The following is an 18,011-nucleotide window of genomic DNA, read 5'->3' on the forward strand; positions in this document are numbered from 1 at the left end:
GTAAAATGTGCATATTTAATTGTTTATGAGACAACTGACATATTGTGACATTGTAATATCTTCACCCTGAGTAAAAGTCATAATACATTTTGTTGTGGTAAAGTTTTTAAGCAGATTTTAACTGACCAAACTCACACCAATCTTGTTATGGCCGTCCTAAACAAACGGACAAAAACAGAAAAGTAAGCATGTATTGATTCAGAAGAGTCACTCTGTTTCTCATTGGGGTATCCCATCAGAATACAGCACACAAGACATGAGCCCAAGACCAAAGACAAGTAAATCTCAAAACTGTAAGTTAGCTTAGAGTCCGAAGGTTCCAGTTCTTGTCTTGATAGACATCAGGAAGACCGACTATGACAGAGCATCTCTTTTAACTTACATTTAACAAAAATGACAGGCCTGCTCGAGGGGCGAGTAGCCGTAAATCCTTCTCCGCTGATCTTGCATTCAGGGCGTGTGTGTCTGGATGCAGAACGTTTTGGTACATGTGAGGTTCCGTTGCATGCTTGAGGTCCAGAATGCCTAGAAATCATCTCCGCTGAGGTGAATGCATGAACCTTTAAACGCAGCCCAATTCCAAAGTATTTGAGGAGATTATTTTTCTAGTTGGAGATAATGTGGTCTGTAACATCTTAAATCTGAAGGATTTACAGTCCTCTGGAAGCCTGACAAGAGGCTTTGAAGTTTTTCCAAAGCGGAAAGAAAAATATACAGTAAGGTTATGATATATTCTCAGACGTACAGTAATCGTGCCACGTTTTGCAGATTTCTTTGAATTTGGCTTCCTTTGAATAGCTATTACAAAGAGGTACTGTAGATGAGAGCATATAGTTCTTTACATAAACAAACATAAAAAAATGAATGCGTTTCTCCTTAAATACGTATACGTGTCCAAAGATCCTATTACGTGACCTCTGTTTTGTGTGACCTACACAAGCTATGTTAACAGATTCTGCTCCCTCTGGAGGAACCTTTGCATGTGCGTGTTGACTTTGGCCATAGCCGACCGGATTTTAAGCAGTGTGAGAGTTACGAGAGGTCCAGATCTCACATGAAGTTGCGTGGTGCTTTTGGCAGGGGGTGCCGGGACACTCGTAAGGCAAAACAAACATTCAGACACTCTGCCTCGATCTCACCAGAGCAGTTTCAGCTCAGGGTGCTATAAAAAAAAAGATTTGGTCTCATACTGATTAGTGCAACAAAACCGCGTGTTTGCGTGTGTGTTTGCACATGTGTTCTTTTACAACCCCCCTGTGACAGTGTGCCAGATGTACACAGGGCTTTTTATAAACTAGCTGAGATGGATGGCAGAGGTTTATGGCACTTACCTGCGGGAGATCAGATCGCATTTCCACACAAAGCATTAACCAGGTGTTTACTGATAGAGACAAGAGAGAGTCTTGACAATGTGAAAGAAGAAAGAAGGGATATTGCTGTCATGTTTCTGACCCTAAAGGTGAAAGAACAAATGGGTGGATGATGTATTAGGCATTGATGCAAAAACGTTTCTATTCTCTCACACTATAAGCGTGTGACAGGATCTGTAAGACAGGACACAGGATATACTATAAGACTCTTGAACACTTAGCACCTCATATTTTTTATGTGCATTGTTAAGTTAGGTGTGTGTCTGTGTGTGCAGATGGCCTGGTGGACTGTATGGATCCAGACTGTTGCCTGCAGAGCTCGTGTCAGACTCAACCCTTCTGCCGTGGCTCTCCTGACCCCATCGACATCATCAGCCAGAACCAACCCACAAGCCCACAGCAAGCCGCCCAGTCGTTCTATCAGCAAATCAGCTTCCTCATTGGCCCAGAGAGCACGCATGTCATTAACGGAGACAACCCGTTTAACAGAAGGTATGGCTGTGCTTGCTGCGATTAGCACATTAAACATGAAATAGAAAGGCGTGTATCTGGGCTCATCAGTAAGAATGCCATAAAGGCCCAAGCCTTATTGGGCAAGTGATGCACTTCATCTTACATTGATCATTTAAACATGTTTTATACCAGCCCAACTTAAACAGTGGGGTTTTTTTTGTGATGCATTGAGTGTTGTGAATTGTGCCAAGTTCAGTAAGTCTTTGAAGTAAAGTAATCAAGCTGGATGATACGTTTTCACTTAGATCAGATTTCACTTGATAGGAAATGATAGAAAAATCAGCAGAAGTGTAACGAGTACATGGAAACCATACTTAAGTAAAGGTAAAGATACCTTACAGCGAAAATGACTCCATTACAAGTTAAAAGTCACCAATTTCAATACCACTTGTGTAAAAATCTTAGTGTATCTGATTTTAACAGTACTTAAGCATTTTACTCATACTGAATGTAGGCTCAAAGATGCATTAGTCCTCAACACGAAAGAGACATGCTAGTAAACAACAAGAAACAGTTGATTTGTGAGGAGAGCAATCGCTTCACAACTGCTAATGCATTCAAGTAGCATTTTGACGTGTTTGAGAGAATGAGGGCAAAATGGCTCAACATAAAGTACCTTCAATACCCTGTAGATGATGGTTCTTTTGTAACTATAGAAATAAACTGCTGCAGAAATAGTTAAGCACCATGCAAAATGCAACATGTAATTGCATTACTCATTACAAATGTATCGAAGTAAAGAGTACATTTACCTATTCAAAAAAAGTAGTCAAGTAGAGAGTAAAAGTTGCTAATATCTTTGATACTAAGTCAAACTACAAAGTAGTTCAACTTAAGTACAGTAACTAATTACATTTACTCAAATAATTTACACCACTGCAAATCAGAAAAGTTAAATGAACACAATGAACCATTACCGTACTATAAGCCATTATCATTACCTTAAGCCATATTGTTTCCAGCAAATATGGGATTTTATAATATTTCTTAGCAGAGAACTGAACTTTAATGAAAAATATATTTAAAAAGTCATATAGTTCATTAAAAAAAAAAAATATAGATATATGAATTACACATCTAATTGATTGTCTGACCTAATGTCAGATGTTTTGTTGTAATCATCCAGTTTCTGCTTTGCGAGCGACCATGTGCTATAACCACCATTAATAAAAAGGAAAACGCATTACTCTCAACAATTGCTTCCAACAACCCTCTTAAAGACTTCATACAGTTGCCATGGAAACAGATGTGCTGACAAAACCTCATAAGAATCGTGTGACCTGGGTTACAGAGAGAAAGATTTTCTGAAGTTGCATTAAAGTGTAATTTACAAATTATGCGCCTCAATTTGCATTGTGTATGTGAGAGCACCATAACAGTTATTGGAAAGAGATGTTAGATCTGATAATAGCCCGCTTGAATAAGCAGTGCTATTAATTAAGTTGTCACATCCAGAGCGTGGGTTTGTCCAAATCATCTTCTCTATGTTTGCTTGAATGGATATAATCATTTATAAGTTGTCATGGTCAGCTGCCTTCGTGGCTCTGTTTTACCTCGTTCATTCCTTTTGCTCTGTCAATTAAGCGCCTGTTGCTATTACAAGTCCCTCCTTGCAAATCTCAGTTTTTCTGCTTTTAACGTAATTTCCTTCTTGTGTCTGAGCAAGATTCAGTGCGTAAGCTAATATCCGCAGGAACCAGGAATAAAAACACAAAGCAGACTGACTGATCTTCTGTGACACCACGAATGCTCGCAGTCACATTTCAATTTGACTGATACGTGATAATAATGCAATAACGATCAGTTTGTTTATCTCGTTCCCTGCCTCCTATGCATAACTTGATGCACATGTTCTGTTAAGATGGAAATCACATTAAAGTTAGCTTGATTACTTTCAAAAATTGGTTGGCAACTGTGATTCGGTCATGACAGATAACACGATTAGCTACAACAAAGAGTTTAATAGGCCCAATGCCGGTGCCCCATATGTGAGGACATTAAACCTTTAAGTACCTCTGTGGCAAGATAAAGGCTGATCTGATAAGGGGAGGTGTAGACTAATGTGATTTAAAAATAAATGCACAAACCCACGCGGGGCACATCTGCACTGAATATCGGTCATTTTGGCTAGAGAGTTTGTTTGGCAGTCATCGAATGTAACACAAACCATGTGTACCAGACTCCCTCATCCTCCCAGCTCATGATAAAATAGAATAATCGCTCACTAAATAATATAAATGTTTAAGTAAACATTACAGTCTCTGGTTTTTGTATTCATTGTGAAGTTTAGTTTGATTTGTACATGGGGTTTTTTTTTTATCCTAGGCTGCTTTTTGTTTTAAAAGGACAAATGGTGATAAAAGGACACAGCACAGATATATATTTTGGCTGACTGAAGAAAGGCCATTATTGTGAATAATGATATATATATATATATATATATATATATATATATATATATATATATATATATATATATATATATATATATATATATATATATATATATATATATATATATATATATATATATATATATATATATATATAGTACCTGTCAAAAGTTTGGAAACATTACCATTTTTAATGTTTTTAAAAGAAATCTCTTAGGCTCACCAAGGCTGCATTTTATTTCATCAAAAAATAAAAAAAAAACAGTAATATTGTGAAATTACATTACATTTTCAAACAATTGTGATGACAAAGCTGAATTTTCAGCATCATTACTCCAGTCTTCAGTGTCACATGATCCTTCAGAAATCATTCTAATATGCCGATTTGCTGCCGAAGAAACATTTCTTCTTATTATTATCATCGTTGAAAACTTTGCTGCTTAACAAAAGAGAGAAATTCATATTTGTATTCATCAAGGATGCATTAAATTGATCAAAAGAGACTGATTGATCATTAAAATTTTACAAAAGATTTCTATTTAATAAATACTTTTCATTGCACTTTCTATTAATCAAAGAACGCTGCAAAAAGTATCACCATTTCCACAAAAAGGTTAAGCAGCACAACTGCATTGATATTTATAATAAGAAATGTTTCTTGAGCACCAAATCATTAGAATGATTTCTGAAGGATCATGTGACACTGAGGACTGGAGTAATGATGCTGAAAAATACAGCTTTGACATCACAGGAATGCATTATATTTTAAAATATATTAAAATAGAAAACAGTTGAATTTGAAATATTGTATATCACAATATTTCTATTTCTATTCAATTTTTTATTAAATAAATGCAGCCATAGTGAACATAAGAAACTTAATGTTTCCAAACTTTTGACAGGTACTGTATATCTCCTCATTCTGCCTTCTGGGTCAACAAAGAAAATCCAGCTAAGAAAAAGTTGTTGTTTGTGCGTTTCCTCAGGGTAACTACCTATTGATTCACAGCATAAACATTGTAAAACAACATGCCACCGGAACAAAAGTGCCAGATCCTCAATTTTCTGGAATTAAGTATCTGTCACACACCCTGTATATCCCAGCAGCCTCACTCCAGATGTTTCTTCTATGTCATCTTCAGCCGTCCGTTCACTTAAGTGCCTGGCTCAGCAAACCCCTGCCTGTGTACATGAAAATGTCTTGTTTTCATTTTGCTACATGCTTCCCATCACTAAGGGGCCTTTTAAGCAGATTAAGCTTCTGCGTGGTGCATGTTGGCAAAATAGAAGGTGTTTTAAGCAGTGAGGTTTGGATGGAAAACAACTGGAGCATTGAGAGGGTCAGCGGTCCAGAGAAGCGGAGAAGAGTGCATTTGTGTGACCCCTTTAAAGGGATAGTTCACCCAAAAATGAAAATTCTGTCATCAGAATGTTTGTAACCAAGCAGATCTCGGCAGCCCTTGACTACCATAGTATTTTTTCCCCACAATGGTAGTCAATGGGGGGCGAGATCTGCTTGTTTACAAACATTCTTCCAAATATCTTCCTTCGTGTTCAGCAGAACAAACAAAGACATTTATACAGGGTTGGAATAACTTGAGGGTGAGTAAATGATGACAGAATTGTCATTTTTGGCGGAACTATCTCTTTAAGAATGAAGTGAATAACCCAGAGCAACTTGGTAGATGTCCTCCTGGCAACATCGTGAAAATCTATAATTTTTGCACACTTGTATTTTAATTTCACCCATATATATTTAATATATTATGGAGGAGCAAATGACAGACACTGTGGGTGTGGCGTCAGGCCTAGAAGAGGCATTTACTAACACAAAGAAACTGTTCAAAAAGGGGTTATAAAGTGACAAACAAAACAGGGGATCTGGTGTCCTCTGTGTGCCAGGCAATAGTGAAGGAAGGGTAGTGAACGGATAGGATTAGGTCCAGGTAAGGTGCGGGATCCGACGGCCGCACGTGCTTCTCTCTCCGGTCCTAGCCCGTCAGCGGCGTCTCCAGAACAAAGAGCGGTTCCGGCGTTTCACATCTTTGGCGGCGCGGGAGTCTCTCCGCGCTCCAGTTTCCTGGAAACTGGCGAAGGGCGACGATTTCAGGGACGGGGTGGCGCTAATAACGAGGGAGAGGCAGCCGTTCTGTCACTATAATTTTTATTATTATCATCATTTACCCATCCTGAACACAAAAGAAAATATTTTAAACAATGTTGGTAACAGTTGATGGTAGTCATTGACTTCCATAGTATTTTCCCCCTGCCTGTCAATGGCTACCGTTTACTGTTTAGTTACCATCATTCTTTAAAACATCTTCTTTTGTGTTTGGAACAACTTGGGGGTGAGAAAGTGAACTATCACTGTATACAATTAACCTTGGTTTTGTCATGAACATGAAATGCAGAGCTAGTAGTTGTGTGATGTGTGGTGTTTAGGGCGAGAGAGAGAGAAATACAGCACTGAGAGGGTGAATTACAGCATGCTTTTAGGACACTCAGACTGTGGCAGCTAACACTGGACACTATTGTTTTATTATCTCACACAAAGCAAATGGGATTTCTGAGTTACGGTCACATCATGAGGAATGGCAGCTTATTTATGGAATGTTTACCTATGCATGTGACCCTGGGGTCATTTCCTCACTTCCTTTATCCCAGCTTCAATTGAGGGGCAATGCCACACTTTGATTCACTGCTTCTCTGCTGATTAGGCCCCCAGAAAAGCAGTAATGACCTGGAAAATCATCCAATAAGTAGAGCAAGGTGTCCTCAGCACTGTGGTGAAGTGACACTCCGCCTTCCTGCCATTGATTAACAGCTAAAGCAGGTCTCTCTTGCTCATCCTGTGCAAAAAAAAACCCAGGTTGCTTTATTATTTTGTTAGGAATGTTAATCGATAAAAAATTGTCGTCAAAATAGATACGCCAATGAATAATAAATGAATTTCAATTGATTAAATATATTAATATCTACAGAGAAAGAAAGGTGATTCCAATAATTTGATTACATTAAAATAATATAATATTTGTAATAATTTATCTCTGTACATGTGTATTTTGGTCATTCATTCATGCCTCAGTTCAACAGTTTAAGTAAAAATATGTAAAAAGGTATCTTGTAACCCATTGCTCAGTTCATTTCTGATGCACCCGTTGCTTTGAACTGACAGCTGTTTTGTGTGTGTGATTTGAAAGTAAAGTGTTCATTAAAAAAAAGAAACCCCCTTTATATTAGGTGGCCTTAACTACTATGTACTAACATTTAAATTAATAATTTGATACAATGCACTTATTGTGTACATACACATGTTTTTACATCGTAGTGAAGACCACCTAATATAAAGTGGGACCCAAAGTGGGAGTATTTTAGGTATTTATTCCCCTGGTTGGAAAGTTACAGTTCTTCATATAAAAGCTTTGCACACATCGATCCTTATGAAGCTCCTCGAAGGAAAAACTGCCTTGGGATTTAAGGGCATAAGAATCCCACAGCAGCCTTTAGGGGACTGAATTATGGCCGCCTGTAGAGACAGGGGCACAAGAGTCACATAAATAAGCATAGAGTGAGTGCGTGTGAGAGAGACAGACTTTGTGTGCTTTCTAGTTATTTACAGTGGATTAGGCATTTTAACATTGCAGTGAAAGCTTAGTGAATCCATGTTCAGTCATGCTGTAAATCATATTAATAGTGTGCGGGGGGGATTCTTACCAACCGTGTATGTTTGTTTTGCAGCCTGGTGTCCATTATCAGAGGGCAGGTGCTCACTGCAGATGGTACGCCCCTGATTGGAGTCAACGTGTCCTTTGTGCACTACCCAGACCACGGATTCACCATCACACGGCAGGATGGCATGTAGGTTGATTGAAAACACAAGCAGACACATATCCTATACACATTTCCATACGGCTTCTGTCCTTGAAAAACGGAATGTCATAATACAGCACAGAGTACAGATGTCATCAAAACCATCTGCTTAGTTATGCATAAAATATACATAAATGTAGGAAAACTTTCATTGAATACACTTTTTTTGATTGAATACACACCTTCTTATGGCTCCACAACCGTTTGTGTATGTGTGCATGTGTTTTATAGCGTGCTGTCTTATCTACTAAGATCATCTCATGAAAATGTCAGGCATTGCTTCAGGAAGCAGTGCTTTAGCAAACAGCCTGTTTAAAATGCATTGGATTTACAAGGGTGGAATCAATCAGCCAATGGGCCGCACTCTCCCGTACTGTTAAACCAATCCCGGTGTTATTAAGGAGCTGCAGCGCCGCAATCATGAAGGCCTCAGGACTGTAACCAGCATGCTCTTTATGCAGACATCTTTGTTCAAGGAGAAGGAACTGTTAGGACCCACCATCATGTACTATCATGTGTCAGTACTGAATGGGTGAAAGGCAGAGAGGAAATGAAATTTGAATTTAATTCAGTGCAATTAAATATAGAATCACAGAGAAAACTCATTTAGGTGCAGTTGATGGACTCTATAAGGGTCAAGTCTTTACAGAAATAGTTGAATGAAAATTCTTTATTGATTCACCTACATGTCGTTCCCTAACCGGTATGACTTACTTTCTTCTGTGGCAACATTGACATCATACCTGATGCAACACATCTAAGGGTGCCATATTTGATTTGAGGGCTACAGTGGACGATTTTTAGTGCAAAGTTAATTCTAGAATCTGTTTCTAACACAAAGCTTCAGTAGATTTGAAATGTAGCAAACAAAACTGCTTTTCTTTGGTACTTCTTTGCCACCTTAGAACCAATGTTATTTATTTACTAGCATAGTATCAATTAATATTTTGAATGAGCTTTTATTTATTTTTTATGTTTTCAGTTTAGTTTTAAAATAGTGCTTTTGTCATTTTTTTCTTTCTATTTAGCTTTCATTTATATTTATTTCAGTTTTAGTCATTTTTGTTGTTCAAATTAAACTTATTTTATTTAGTTGCTAAGGCAATATTTATAATAGTGTTAGAATTATTATGTATGTATTATTTATATTTTATTTCAGCTTTATTACAATTAACAAAATAATTTTATATGAAAAAGAGTAGCTAGTATATTCTTCAAAAATTCTCCTTTATGTTCTATAGACCAACAACATAATTACCCAATTTTTATATTATTATATATTATTATTTTGGCTCATCCTATAGTTGTTTTCTTTTAAGTGAGAAATACAGCGCGTGAGCACATTGTAACCGCAATGAGGAGAGGGGTTTGACTGTGATATGCATCACAGAGACAGAGAGAGAGAGGCGCTAGAAAGGGACTGCCAGAGAGATATGTTTAATTGAAAATGTGATGAGAGAAGAGGTTGGACTGGAGAGAGGAAACCCAGACTGAAAGAGAGAGACTACAGGGGGGAGGCTATAGATAGAGGGAGTGTGTCCGAGATTAGCCCACTCAGCCAGCTGTTGCAGCTCTTGAACACCACAGCAGTTCAGACCGTAAAAATGGCAGTGGATAATCGTGCCCACACCTCTTCCACGTCCACTTACTTCAACAGGGAATCGGAGTACCAGCCACACAGCTGTTAGGGACCAATCACCAGCAGCCTCTCATTCAGAGGCGCTCAGATGCTCTGCGTGTGTGTACGTGTGCACACGCGTGAGCGAATCTTTACCCTTCTATATGCATATTTTCTGCCCTATCTTGCTTTCCCCCCTGCAGCCGTTGCAAAATATTGGAATATAGGACAGTACTCTCAGTTCCTGACTCATTTCCTTTCTAATAAGGCTCTCATGGCAACACAGAGAGAGAGAGAGCCAAGGGAGAGTTTTGGCTTTTACACAAATGCAATGATAAAAAGGCTCAGCCACATTATCATGCATTTTTCACCGTAGCTAGGCCCTGTGTCAGGAAGGAAAAGGCCTTCTTAGAAGCTCTTGGCTCAGAGGAGACACGCACTGGGATCAAGAAGGTTAAAGGAAGAGACAATTAAACCAAGTCTAGCCATCAGTTCTCATGTCTAATTCATCTCAGTTACTCACTCTATCACCTCCACAGTACATTACCTGCATATTACGCATACCTAATGAGGAGAGTATTACAGTTCTATGTTTTCTTAAAAAGTGTGTATATCAGTATGAACTGTATGAAATAAGTCTTGAAATTTATAAGTACACTCCTGTTTCATCTTTGCAGGTTTGACATTCTGGCCAATGGCGGAGCATCACTGACACTGAGCTTCGAGCGGGCGCCATTTCTGACGCAATTCCGTACAGAATGGATCCCTTGGAATGTCTTCTACGTAATGGACACGCTGGTAATGAAGAAAGAGGAGAATGACATCCCTAGCTGCGACCTGAGTGGCTTCATTCGACCCAGCCCTCTCATCGTGGCCACACCCCTCTCCACCTTTTTCAGATCCTCGCCCGAGAACGGCCCCATCATTCCAGAAACACAGGTAAGGCTTAGATTGACTCCTTAAATGAGGGTGATTGTGAGATTTCATACTTGCAAGCCACAATGTGGTAGCCTGGCTCCGCCCTCCTACGTACTTCCGCTCAATTTAAATTTTCCTTCAGTACTCCGTCTGGGACTGCGGTATATTCTTAGGTTTTCTCCGAACAAATTTTTACCGGACCAATCAGCGAACAGAAGGGAGTGGCTGAGAACGATGACGTTGATGTTGTGTGCTAGTTTGAGTTGTAGTTCAGTAATGGCGCCGGAGAAAGATGCGAGCGAAGCCATTCATTCCGTTGTGGCACCGCTGCCGAATATCCAGAAGTTAAAGCCGGAGCAAGAACAATCTTTGCTGAGTTCTGTTGGTGGCCATGATGTTGTGGCCCTCCTCCCCACAGGTTTCGGGAAAAGTTTGATTTTCCAGCTCGCTCCGTTAGTGGTGAAGGAGTTGGCTGAAGCCCTATTCGGAAAGAAAAGCAGAAGTTTTATCACTGAGGTGGCGTGCACAATCTGCACAGTTATTTTTACGGACTTCCATGTGAGAAACAGAGGCGAACGGCGCACAACATACGTCACGACCAAACGTTGGCGATTGCTTATGGCAGATCCAGACAGGCTCTAGACAGATCCAATAGTTTTAAACTTCAACAGAGTACCCGCCTTCAAGGAAGTAAACGCTTGTCAATGGAGAGTGTCCAGACTCTCTGTACAAATGAAATGTACGAGAGTCTGGTAGGACCAGGCTAACAATGTGGGTGATGCAGATCTCCAAATCTGAAACATCCTTCCCACCAATGGAACATTGTTTTCAGCTGTAAACTGAATGGTCATTTATTTACATGTGCAGAAGAGGGTATGGCAGTAGCCAGTATGAATCTGCAATGAGTTTAGACATGCTCTTTGCACCGTTGAGTTTTTCACAAAAGAAGGAGCCTTTGAGAACAGTGATGGCGCTAAAAAAATTTGAGGAAACAGTCTGTTCTCTGCCCTCATTCTGCACCCAGCATGCTGTACTCTGAGGAAAAACAGTTTTAAATCTTAGTGCGAGACCTAGAAATCACCACAGCCCTCAGCGTAACCCCACATATTGAGGAGATATTGGTCAGCATTTTATATCCTCTTGCACACCCTCCTTTTGTTCCTTTTACAGTGCAAATCCACACAGACTATCCCCTCCATAATCTGTGTAAAATGACTCGAGCCTCTTGCTGCCTGTGTGTAAAAATGAAAGCTGGACCCACATCAGACCAAATAAAGCACCGTGTCTTTGGGGAGATTAATATAAACCATGCCTAGTTTGTGTCTTTCACAAAACAATTTTTAAGGTCTTAAAGGAATAGAACTTTGTATTTCAAAACCTGTGTGATTTGTCTTTATTTCTAAAACACGAAAGAATATAAAAAGTATATCCTGGCCACTCTTTTCAATATAATGAAAGTGAATGAGAATTAGGGGTGTTTCATTTGTGAATGAGTCAATCTTTTGTTTTTAATGAATCGAATGAATGATTGACTCATTCAGTTAAAGGCTTGTTGGAGATGAGGAATAACGACTTAAATTTGGCCTGTTCATCAAAGAGCTTTCGTGTTGCTTCAGAAGAATATAATCAGGGCTTGACATTCACACCTGCCAACCCACCATTTGCGGGTGGATTTCAGCTATGACGTGTAACACAGTCACTCCCACTAGCCGCCGGTTGAATTTTATTGTAGTCTTCTCAAAAGGCATCTGTTATAATCATGTTGAGCATTATAACCAATTACACATAATTCTGTTGAGCTTATGAATGCAATGTCTAATAATCAGAGGCGTTCAGATTAGTCATCGCTGAAACGCCAGAGTTTTGTTCAGAGCGCACTCTCACTCACTGAAATCTGCACTCTCATCATAAACAACAAAGCAGAGATGTACGTAGGAGATTCATTCATCATACAGTGTTTTTGTTCTATTTCAGCTGCAAAATAGCTTCAAACAAGGATCACAGTAGAACCATAGTGCATCTGATGTGACTGGCATAAAGTTGGCTTGATGTTGGACGTTCGTTATTCATGAATTTTGGGACCGTCTCTAAAAGTTACATACGACATTGGTATACATGTTTCTAGCTTAAATAGCATTTGAAGAGAATGACTTGCAGTTAGGGGTGTAACGATTCATCTACTACATCGATGTATCGATTTATATTCCTATGATCTAACTACATCGATCTGTGCTCGGCAACTTGGCCTTCCGGACGACATATATCGATCTAACATCGTTTTAAAAGGTAATCAATCGATTGTATCGATAATAGGAAATAACGCATTGGATTTAAGCACGTCAGACTTTACATGGATGTTTTTTCTTAGCACTTTTAATGATAAAGGCATTAAACGTTACTCGATTCAGTCTGCCTATCTGTGACATCATCGCCTCGCACCAGCAGCAGCGCTAAGAAAACAAAACATAGCATGGCGGATGGCAAAGGAGAAGCCAACTAGCGAGATTTATCAAGCCACCAGGAGAAAGAGCTACCTGTACTTTTAACCCTTGCTAAATGTTACCTGTGCATTCCTGGCACCAGTGTGCCAGCAGAGCGAGCTTTTGTACTGCTGGCGACATAGTGAACGCACAGAGAAGTGTTCTGCGGTCAGATCATGTTGATCAGTTGATATTTTTGGAAAAAAAATCTGTAGAGTCATTGAAGAGTAGTTGGTTACATTTTATCTTTTGTTAAATATTGTTTGCTTATTAAACTGAGAGTAGTAGCAGGTTCAGCCAGTTTATTCAACCTGAAGAAATGTTGGTTGCACTTTATTTTTGATATTAATATTGTATTTATATTATTTGAATGTTGAAACACAACAGCAAAAGTAGCAGGTAAACCTACTATTAATTAAACCTGAAGAGAAGTTAGTTGCACTTTATTTTTGATATTAATATTGTAATATTTTTATGTTGGAAAACAAAAGCAGAAGTAGCAGGTTAACCTACTGTTGAAATGTTGGTTGCACTTACTGTGCTTTTATTGAAAATGTATTGAATATTGAAAAGGAGAGCAGAAAAGGTTAACTTCCTGTTAATTCAACCTAAACTGTCGGTTGCACTTTATTCCAAAATTTTTTTAATGCATTTGCCATTAATTGTTGTTTACTTGTTTGTTTATATCCATAATTAATTTATACCTGATTCCCTTACAAGAAACAACAGGAATCTAGGAAACTTCACCTGCACTGACCAGTATCCAGATATTTATTTCAGTCACAAAATTTTTGGCCAAAAAGTTACTGAATCGATTTCAAGTCACTGAATCGTTTCGGATCGTATCGTTCTAAATTAACCAAAATCGTCCTTGAATCGTATCGACAACCTCAAATCGTGATACGAATCGAATCGTTGTTAAAACGAATCGTTACACCCCTACTTGCAGTTATAAAACCAACTGTAAAGTGTTCATCTAGGTGTCATGTATGATGCTTTTATATTTTTTATATTTAATCAAATAAACTGTCAAATCACATGAGAATATGGATATGTATTTCACTAGGCTTTTGCTTGAGAAATAATATTTACACCAAAAATTATTATTTATTTTTTTCAGACAAGCAACTGTTAGTGTTTCTCTGTCTAGATTAAGGAGCTTTACACACAACCTTATCAGAGCTAAATTTCATCATTTGGGTGTGTACAGTGCCAACAACAACATTTTGGCCAGTGAAAATGCTGAGTGGCTACTTTGGAAAACCACTAGCCACAGTGGCTGGTGAGCAAAAAAGTTAATGTCAAGCCCTGAATATAACGTACAATTCATATGGACTACTTACTACTTTTATGATACTGTTATCGTGCCTTTGCACCCCATTCATTGTAATTGTATGTGAAACAGTGACCAGCTCTTTATTCAAAATGTATCCTTTTGTCTTCCAAAAAGGAAATATCAGGAGAGAAGATAGAATTTTCATTGTTGAATGAACTGATCCTTTAAAGCTAATTGTAGTTATAAAAAGAAAGGCAAAATAAAGTCATTCAGTCATTTTTTTTCCTGTGAAATGAGTGCTGTTTGGTGATTGAGAGGTTCACAAAACTTGGCTCAGTTCTGTCTGTTTCTCTGTCTGTATTTTCTCTTCCACCCTACCTTGTGTCCAGATGTGTATTTGATCCCTTCTATAACCCGGCTTTTCCATTTTTACCTTTCTGTGGCATGTGGCGGGGGGGGGAGACATCCCCTGTAATGCGAGCACTCAGGGCCAACACATATGCTGTCTTACGGATTTGCTCCAAGACATAAAGGAGAAAAATTGTTTCCTTATTGTCGGCAGCATATGTAACAGGCCACACTCCTCTTCCCATGTTTCTCCTCGGTCCCAACAGGGGCGTCTGTCCCCTCTGTGGAACCCCACTCATCAAAGTAGATGGGCCCTGATTTGAATTACAGCCTGCTTTGAGAGCAACTCTAAACAGGGGTAATCAGACCCAACCAAGTTAGCATTTAATATGGGGCTTTTGGGCCTCAGCTGTAATGGCCTCCAAGGTCTTTTTTTACACAGAGCGTCACACATAAATGGCAAACAGACATCCCTCAGCCCCCTTCAGCCAGACCTCGTAACGCTTAGCGGCCGTGACACCAAACGGGAAGGCATATTGCTTCCACTTGGCCGTTGTGCAGGGCTGGAAAAATTTGTATTTGGCTGGAGGAGAACGGCACGTTTTCACGTCCAGAGAAAAGCTCTATGCGACAGTGGAAAATCAGATGAGACGTTTAGTGAATGAAAGATATATGATTTCCCATCCTGCTTTGTGTTTCTGCTTTAGGAACTACTGAGTCCTATAAGGCATAACACCTCTAAATGCAAAGAGAGTGCATTGATTCGGCTGCTTTTTGGCTTCTCACAGAAACACTAGGTTTCCTTTCTTGCCGTGAAAAAATGCCTGATGATTAAACTCAATCTGGTCTTTATTACTGTGCATTTAATGGGCTGTATCAAATGAACTTTCAAAGCCTTTTTCATCTTCCCTTTCATTTGGCAAATGAGAAAATATTTTGCTTTAATGCAGCCATATGCACTTATGGCCCTTGCCCCCGTGGCTAAGAATAACACGGCTACACACGTAGAGACACGGCAGCGCATGCGGTGCCATTTATTAAGAGCTTTATAGCAGGCGGAGTAAAGCATGTTATTAGCTCAGACTCTGTAATCAAAGTTCACAGAGGGGAGGCCAGTACATAGCATGAATGCATTGTGGCTTATAGATGCCTTTAAGTAAACCTACGAACGCAGGATATGCACACACACACACATGTGGATGGCATCAGCTAGTGTTAGGGTGGCAGCGTTGGCCCTTTCAAATTGAGAGCATAATGCCACGGTCATGTCTGTGTGTGTAAATGTGAAACCTGAAAAATGTGAGTTGAAACCACCAAACTTTGTCTCAACTTGCTGTCCTTTTATTTTATCCCCCACCTACCATTAGTTTCCTGTTTGCCTGGGCTTTTTTGTTGTCGAAGCCACAGACTGCATATCAAAGGTTCTCCCAAAGCCATCTAGCCCCCTCTACTGATCCCTGGAAAAGTGCAGCGGCATCCAAACCAAAAAAAAGAGAAGAAAAGAAAAGAAATTCCCTCTGGCTCCCTTTGTCCTCTGTGTTAGAGAAAAGTAAATGTCCCCTCCCGGTAGGACACTTGACAATGCCATGAGCTGGAAGACAGGGGGATTACTGTCTTTCCACAGTGGCTTGACTGGCTTTTCATTAAGCACTTGAGGAGAAAGCTGTGATGCCGAATCTCTCTGTTGATCCAAGCTGCTCCTCATCTCCTGTGCTCCTTTTGTGCATCTCAAAGAGGGAGAGAAATTAGCGCTAATGCTCTGAACTTTGGTGACTCCTCACCAGGGGCACCTTTAAATGCCGCTAACTGCACGCTTGTGCTTCATCTGGTACGACGTGCCAGCTGTCTAGAAGTCTGAAATCAATCCAGTTTGAACTCTTCTACTGCAAGTTGTGGCCCACACTCCTCTGTCTGTTGACTATTTCTCGTGGTCGAGCATGTGGAATGCGGTACAGTAATAGCCTCCGACAGTGATGTAAATATAAGCATGTTCCGCCCGTGAAAATCTCCCTCATTAGATCCAAGATGTCAAGTAAATGGCGGTCAGAGCAAACACAGGCACAGATGTGCTTTAATCCTGTGGAGAGAAAAATCGGAGTCCTCATCCTCGGCTCTAATGCCGCTTCCAGATGCTCCCAAGTCACTCCTTCTCTCTCCCCATTTTCATTTATCTTCACCTCTTTCTCTCTTTGATGTGCAGGTTCTTCAGGAGGAGACGGCGATTCCGGGTAGCGACCTGAACCTCATGTATCTGAGTTCACGGGCGGCTGGCTACCGTCCAGTGCTCAAGGTGACCATGACCCAAGCCACCATCCCCTTTAACCTCATGAAGGTGCACCTGATGGTGGCAGTGGTGGGGCGCCTCTTTCAGAAGTGGTTCCCCGCGGAACCAAATCTGTCCTACACCTTCATCTGGGACAAAACGGACGCATACAACCAAAGAGTCTACGGACTGTCAGAGGCTGTGGGTGAGTAAATACACAAAGATCAGAGACAAATACACACGCGCACACACACACAGACAGACAGACAGACAGAGAGAGAGATAGATAGATAGATTGTTAGATAGATAGATAGATAGATAGATAGATAGATAGATAGATAGATAGATAGATAGATAGATAGATAGATAGATAGATAGATAGATAGATAGATAGATAGATAGATAGATAGATAGATAGATAGATAGATAGATAGATAGATAGATAGATAGATAGATAGATAGATAGATAGATAGATAGATAGATAGATAGATAGATAGATTAATTGTGATTAAACAGGTCGCTGTACAAAGTGAATCAGAAATCTCATCAAAACTCATTTATTTTTTTTCCTTTTCAATATTGAATGTACAATTAAATGTGAAAACGTTTTCACTTTCATCCAAGTATATTTTTGCAAGATTCTTTGACTGTTAATTTAGTGTAAATTGACACATCACACCTCTGCTCGATACCAAAAATGCCTCCCAATTAGCAGCATTTTTCATGTTTTTACTAATATTTAATATTAAATTAGCTGGTGTTGTTGAGCTGATAAACAACCACCTCACTATCTATCACATGCTGTTCTTCTAGATTCACAGAGTAGAGGAATAATGTAATTACCCTCTGTAGAAAGGCTGAATTTGTTACATGCAAGAATGTAGATGTGCTTAATGGCCCATGCCACTATGACAGTTGCATTATGGGATGTCTCCTTAAATATACCTATGCAAATAGGGAG

At 39.5% G+C, this 18,011-nt stretch overlaps 1 protein-coding gene across 1 annotated transcript in view; it reads left to right on the forward strand.

Annotated features, from left to right (window-relative positions):
* Positions 1 to 18,011, forward strand: part of tenm3 (teneurin transmembrane protein 3) — a 228,391-nt gene that overhangs the window by 169,406 nt on the left and 40,974 nt on the right. Inside the window, exons 14-17 of the mRNA XM_079811553.1 lie at positions 1,646 to 1,862; positions 8,015 to 8,134; positions 10,442 to 10,703; positions 16,987 to 17,254. Of these exons, the coding sequence (XP_079667679.1) occupies positions 1,646 to 1,862; positions 8,015 to 8,134; positions 10,442 to 10,703; positions 16,987 to 17,254 (867 nt within the window). The remainder of the gene's footprint in view (positions 1 to 1,645; positions 1,863 to 8,014; positions 8,135 to 10,441; positions 10,704 to 16,986; positions 17,255 to 18,011) is intronic.

The sequence above is a fragment of the Gobio gobio genome (genome assembly GCF_949357685.1).
Source record: "Gobio gobio genome assembly, chromosome: 3".
NCBI classification, from domain to species: domain Eukaryota; kingdom Metazoa; phylum Chordata; class Actinopteri; order Cypriniformes; family Gobionidae; genus Gobio; species Gobio gobio.